This window comes from Vollenhovia emeryi, unplaced genomic scaffold (assembly GCF_000949405.1).
Source record: "Vollenhovia emeryi isolate VEMERY1.0 unplaced genomic scaffold, V.emery_V1.0 DF939146.1, whole genome shotgun sequence".
NCBI lineage: Eukaryota > Metazoa > Arthropoda > Insecta > Hymenoptera > Formicidae > Vollenhovia > Vollenhovia emeryi.
In genome coordinates, this window is record NW_011967220.1 from 1603541 (window position 1) to 1610896 (window position 7356).

Below are 7356 nucleotides of genomic sequence, written 5' to 3' on the forward strand. Positions count from 1 at the left end.
AACGAGTAGTTGGACTTCGAGTTAAGAATCCCATTTAGAAACACCAGGACATTGTTCTCCAGTTGAAAATTTTAGAACATCATCCCGGTACGCGACGTTTCTGGCTGTTCGTTGGATGTGTGCATATGTATTTTCGTATGTATGTGGAATGCAATCCACATCCTCAATAAGATAAGAACTGAAAGTTGTATTTCGCATATACGTAACGCTACATATATTGCAAAAAGAAAATTAAACCCGTCATAAATACTATTCTTCAATCGAATAATTTATACTCACATAATGTAAGCGAACTCTTTTTCACCTACATGCCTAGCGACTTACGCGGACGCATAAACCTATATCATATAACACTATTTACAATTTTAAAAAAGCTATTCAATTGCGTTTGTATCGACGTACATATTAAACGACAATTTTGAGAAATTTGTACTTTATCAAATTGCACTAGTCTTTAAATATCGTTTGACATAGGTACCTATATTATAAATACTCGAAACTTCTTTTACATTTAAACTTGTATATAGAGATCTGAATTTTTTATCTATCCTGCGTGATAAATTATGCAATTAATAAGATACTTGCTCAAAAGTAAAATAGGCAATTCTTGAAATTTTTTCTTATAAATAAAAATAGAAAAACTTATTATTCTGTATATGTATTTGTTACTATTTATCATTTCTTACCATGTATATCGCGTTTTGTATAAAAAAATTTAAAAAAAGTTCAAAAATTGCCCATTTTTCAAGTATTTTTGAGCAAATACCCCTTTGATAGTGCAAAAACCTAAATTTAACCAGGTAGGATCAGTTTTACGATAGAATTACAGCAAAACGAAGTTAAGTTTTAGCAAAATTCTCCAAAGTATGTACTCTTGTTTTTTTCAATAATGAGTTATTTTTAACATTTAAACACTTGCTTTGTTTACTTATACTTGTTTTTATATAATTTTGATCAAAGTTATTATATAATACTAATGTAAGAGAAACATTTGTAAAATAAATCATAAAACGAATCCTATCTGTATTAGAAAAATTAAATATTAGATATGCAAAAAGAACGTTTTTTTTTACTTAATCTTTTAGATGTAAAATTTCTTAAATTAATTGTTCACAATGATGTTAGATACAATTAGGAGAATATTATGTTGTTTGTTATAGATACAAACGGAAATCTTTTTAATTAGAGAAAAAGATAGATACTTTTTACTTTTGTGTACAAAAAATATATGTGCATAATATATAGACTCCAACTCGCCTATATAATATAAAAGTTTCTTAATTTCTTTTCAATTTAAAAAAATAAGAAGTATCAATATCTTTTAAATGTCTCTCTCTCTCTCTCTCTCTCTCTCTCTCTTGGAAGAAAGTCAAATCTAACAAATCTCAATTGCAATCACGGTAACAACATCAATGAACAGTAACCCAAATGATCACTAGTATTACCAAATAACTGCTTGAAAAAGTATAAAAATTATTTTTGGGAATATTCAGTTCATCAAATCCTATACATAATGATCAGTGATTTCATTATACATATTACCCAAAAATACCTAAATATGCAGAGTGGTGTTCTAGCAGAAATCGCAATTTTTTTGTAACAATGAACAAAACAATCTGTAAAAGCATATGTATGTAAGGTTTTAATGGAAAGCTTCCAGTTGAAGATCACATCAGAGATATCTATAATTATTCTTATAAAAACTTGAAGCCCTCCATTAAAACTTTAGATACATATGTTTTTACAGCTCGTTTTGTTTTGTTGTCACAAAATAGCTGTGATTCTTGTTGGAGCACCACTTCTGCTTTGTCCAAAAATGTGTACTTAATTAACATATGTACGTTATAATATTTTTAAATTAACATTTTCATAATTTCAGAAAAAAACTATGGTTTACAAATAATTGTTGGAAAAGTTACTGTTTTCACTAGTACTGTCAAACAATAATATATCTGTATACGTATGAAATTGGTTAAAAATCAGAATATAAACATAGTTATGACTTTTCTTAAACAAGATTGTAATGAGATAGAAATGATGACTTTTAACAATTTTCATGTGGATGTATTGTGTGCAAATTTAAATGTTTAAACAAGATTCAGATGTTTAAACAAAATTTAAATGTTTAAACAAGACGGATTGTAGATATATTTGAAACAGTTTTTTAAAGGAACTCTATTAATATACCTAATCTATTGCTTTTTCTAGCATTTACCCTTTCCTAAAAAAAAATTAATAATTATCTTTTGTTGCCAGAAATACATAAATCGAAAGTAACAAATAACCAAATGCTTTCTACTCAAGTTTTGATACAAGATACAAAATAAGTATACTTATAAAAAAAAGTATACGACGGAATGGAATGGAGATCGCAGTTATACAAGAAGCTCCTGCACTCTGATTTTTCTTACGCTATTATCACAATGGCAAGTTTTCTTACTCAATATATGGCGTTTACTTCGTAAACGCTTCTGACGGTATCTGCCCACGTATAAAGAACTCGTGAAAAGCAGAGAGTGCATTATCATAATTCCACTGAGTCTCTTGTAAGCACTTTAAGCTCCATTCCATATTCATACTTGTCTGGTGACTTAACGTCACCGTCATTTGCTGTTTTATCTCGTCGCTAAGTTCTATTGTTATTGGTTTCGCTACTTCTGAAGTTTCCAACGACACCGTCCGCGGTTGCGGTTGACTTCTGAGCTGATTCAGTTGCTGATGCAGTTGCTTCAATTGCGCCTCAGACGGCTGACTAATGTGCAACTGTTCATTTCGAATACTGCAGTATCCCTCACCTTCCGGACTAATTATGAAGGTGCGGTTGAAGTAACGAATGGGCTCGTCTTTATCAAGTTCTTGAAAGTAACCCGTTATAGTAATGAACATCATTGCTTGCTGTAAATACATAAAAACTAATTGACTTATTTGTTTTCAATTAATTAAAAATAAATTATAAGTTTGTCTTTATCTCACATATGAGTAATAAAATGTAATACACAACAGTATAATAGGATTACTTACTGTTACAAGAGTGATGTCCGTGGTAAAGGTATTCAATAAATGCCTTGTCTTTGGCATTTCCGATATAAACGACACTACAGGCAATCTACCCTGTTTCAATAACTTATGTCTTCTATTTGAATCAATTGTTCTAAATATGTTTCTATTCTCTGTGTAATACCTATTAAACTTGGGGAAATTGCTTATCGTCAGGCTTAAGCATGCATTTTCGGCGTATGCATCGAGTAAAGGTTGACGATTATCGCTATCAAATATCGTGAAGTATTGTTGCAAAAACTGGCTCGCTATCTCTTGAATTTTAGGATCCGAAACAAACATTCTTTGCGATGGAGGTATCCTGGCAGTTATGTCGATAACATCAAAAATAATTGGACGCGGTAATTCTATGCCATCCAATCGTAGCAACCTGGGGAATCTCTTTCGAACGTCACTTGTGTAATCACTGTGGCGAAACTTATACCTGTTGCATACAGGGTTTCCCGATAATTTTAATTCTTCCAATTTTAATTCCTTAATACCATTTAATTGGTGAATATCTTTGATCTAAAATATGCAATAAATCAGGTTTTAAAACCGGGACATTATATTGACGATCATGTCATATATATATTTTTTATTCGCGCGGTCACTTACCTTATTATCACCAATATAAAGAATCTTCAATTTCGAGAACTTCTTATTCAACACCCCAAGTCTCTCGAGATTCTGTAACTTGTTGCCTTCTAAGTTCAATGCTTCTAGATTCGGAATGTGTTCCCCAACAATATCTAACACAGTCATCAACATAATAGGGTGGCACAACGCACAAAAGTAATCCGAGTAAAGATCTGTAAGGCGAAAAATTACATGTAGTTGAATTTGAACTTACAAATCTTATTAATATCTTTAATATATTTATAGGGAATAAAAGTCAGAAATTTCTTCGTACCGGAATCAACATGAAACTTGGACAAGTCTAGAGCATTTTTCTCTTGTACATATCTCTTAACCATGGCGTGCTTCAATCGTTCTTTCAACTTTTCATCAATTTTGCAAATTGGAAATACGGGCTTTGCCTTCACTCGTAACTGGAATCCATCATTCATCAGAACCTTGCGATTGCAACGCAACAATGCGTTCGCCGTCTTATGATCGTCAATATAGAAACTGGCTTCACTTCTCATTACCTTGTACTGTAAACAATTTAGCAGTAAGGATTTATGGTTTCGAGGTGATTTTTATTTTTATTGTCGCTTTATTTATACATGCAGACTGTCATTCAAATTACATTAATACATTATACTAAATAAAAAATATGAACTTTTCCTGCAAGATAAAAATAAATAGTTACCATTATGGGAATAAATACTTCAGGTGCCATACAGTTCAGAAACGAATTAATAACACAGTCCTTCTCATACTTATTACCAAATGGTATCTGTAAGACACAAGTAAAAATTTAGTCCAAGCTGTAATATACATATCATTGACATAACATAATTATTTGCATATAATATATGTACTTACAATTATTTTATACCAATTGGATTGAACAAGCGGAAACATCCGTGGCCTCACACCAGCTTGACCTCCTTTGAAATTCCTATTCGGCATCGGACAGTTCCTACCGCGAGAGACCGTATGCCTATCACCCCTACCCCTATCCCTCTGATTTATTATCACCTGTCTAGTATTATTGTTGGAACTACCCGCCATTGGAATGTCCTCGTCGACGTGAGGTCCACCATCCCTTCCCACATTTCGTACCATCGTACGATCATCTTGACCTAAAAGCAAATTGTCAACTGCAAAAATTTCGAGTTATTTCGCAAAGCCACTTTCGAAAAAAGATCGGAGGCGATTTTTACAACTTTCTACACCGACAGAAGGTGCGGTGTCACAATCCCGTTAACATCGCGTTCGCGAAAGACGCAGTTCGTTACAAAACTCTCTCGCTCGCTCGCTCGAGATAAGATAAGGTCGATTCAGACTATACGGACCGTCACGTTCCGGCAACGACACGGATCGGCAGACATTGATGGAACATGCAGGTCGGTGCCGGTCCGTGTCGTTGCCGGAACGTGACGGTCCGTGTCGTATAGTCTGAATCGACCTTTATTCGTTAACAAATTGATTTGCCACTTTTTCTCCCGCGCAGTTAATTTCCTCCGTATCGCGCGACCGACTTGATCATCCGCGCTGCAGAGACGCGCGTATCAAAGCGGGGAAAAAAATTGCGCAGTTGCATACTCCGCACAGAGCAGAGCGTTCATCTTGTCTTCTCGTATGCAACACCAACGGACCGTTGCAGCGCGTACGCAAAATGAACCGAACGGATAAACGCGGGCGGGATATCATTTCACGCTCCCGCGGGAGAAAACCGCGAGCCCGAATCGCGCGTAGCGAGCCGTGAAGCGGCCGAGAGCACTCACCAAAATACCCTTTTCCTCGGTTGTTACCGCGGCCGCCCCATCTATTGTTGCCTGATCTTTTCGGCATCTTGCTCGAGTCCACGGAACCTAAGGGATCCACGAAGCTAAACGCGAGACCTAAGCGAAAACCGCGAAACACCTAGCTACTATCTCTATCTATTCGCACAACCCTACTCCTAACCTCTAACTTCGCCTAACGATTCTCTTTGCCCCTCACTCTTAACCCATGGTCCACAATGACCACGTTTCCACCGAGGGTCAGGGTCGGGCTAGAGTCGGGTCAGAATCGGGTTGGGGTGAGCACTTTTGCGGTGGAAATACCGAAACACCAAACCCCAATCCGACTCTGACCCTCGGTGGAAACGTAGTCAATCTTGCTTTAAGTAAGCTGTAAGCCTTAAGCCGTAAGAAACTAACCAATCACAGGCCTTTATTCCCCTCACTCTCACCTGTGATTGGTTAATTTCTTACGGCTTAAGGCTTACAGCTTACTTGAAGCAAGATTGTGGACCAAGGGTTACGAGCTACGCAAGCACATCCGAACTCTAGCGACGCTGTGGTACGAATGAGCGAGGAACGAGCGAGACGTTGCGCGCGCATGCGCAGAGGGGGAGCTGCCGATGACGACGCGACCGATGAGGATGCTTTCACATGGAGCGTAAATTGCGTAGCGTAACCTGCGTATCACCAATCACAGGATCATGCTGATAGAACCGTTTCAATAATTCCGTTGAACTAGTCCTGTGATTGGCGATACGCAGGTTACGCTACGCAACTTAGGCTGGATTCACATGGAGCGTAACTTGCGTAGCGTAACCTGCGTATCACCAATCACAGGGTCAGGGCGACGTCCCATGGAGCGGAATACGCGGAAGCGGAATCAGCGGATCGCCAATCACAAGACCGTTTCGACGGAATTTTTGAAAGAGCTCTATCAGAATAATCTTGCGATTGGCGATCCGCTGATTCCGCTTCCGCGTATTCCGCTCCATGGGACGCCACCCTCATTCTGATAGAACCGTTTCAATAATTCCGTTGAAATAGTTCTGTGATTGGTGATACGCAGGTTACGCTTACGCAAGTTACGCTCCATGTGAATCCAGCCTTACGCTCCATGTGAAAGCACCCTGATTGGCCGGACGCAGCAGCCGCGTACTTTCCCCGAAGGGCGGTAGTGCCGGTAGCATGGAGAATGTTTAAGGTGACCGAATCACAGTATAAGTCCCAGTCTACAATAGAGATTTAAACCCTAAGCCTTAAAAAATTGACTAATCACAATCGCGTATTCTACTCGTACTTGACTGTGATTAGTCAATTTCTTAAGGCTTAGGGCTTAAATCTCTATTGTAGACTGGGACTAACCAGTATGCCCACTCGCTCTTTTGTTTCACGTTCGCGCCGATCCGTACTGCGCATCCGACATATTCTAGTTATGACCAATCACAGGATTTTTGTACGTGTTTAGTGCAAAGTCGGTGTGACATTGAAAAATTTGCAGTGTTGACGAATAACGCGTTAATACTTTTATACGTTGGAGCAAGTAATTACATTAATTACTTTTAGTAGAACATTTTTTTCATAGGCCATTTCCATTTACAATAAATAATGTACGCTAGTTCGTACGCGCCTTTCCTGGATACGATCCTGAAAAGGGCCCAGGCACTTTTAGCCGTTGATACACTGTTGGGGCGACCAAAAACATGGCGGAAAATTGAGAACGCCCAGATCAAAGGTGCCGACAGAGAGTGGGCATACTGGTTATACTGTGGTTATAGTTCAATGCCTTATACCATAATGTACAAACATTAACCTAGAGTCAACGTAGAAAAGATATTTGTACTTCAACATTCAACATTGCAACGTTTCAGTAATATTATTTCAACTTTCTGTGCTGTCTGGGCTGTATGGGCGAGTCTTGTTCTTA

General features: G+C 37.5%; 1 protein-coding gene across 1 annotated transcript; it reads right to left on the reverse strand.

The window, feature by feature from the left end:
* Positions 1 to 1044: 1044 nt before the first annotated feature.
* Positions 1045 to 5814, reverse strand: LOC105566208 (nuclear RNA export factor 1-like). Its single transcript, XM_012020033.1, has 7 exons — positions 5433 to 5814; positions 4528 to 4787; positions 4352 to 4438; positions 3950 to 4193; positions 3655 to 3848; positions 3022 to 3564; positions 1045 to 2895 (listed from the first exon to the last, which is right to left on the reverse strand). Exons 1-7 carry the CDS (start codon positions 5497 to 5499, stop codon positions 2455 to 2457), a joined length of 1836 nt encoding a protein of 611 aa, XP_011875423.1. The 5' UTR covers positions 5500 to 5814; the 3' UTR covers positions 1045 to 2454.
* Positions 5815 to 7356: the final 1542 nt, after the last annotated feature.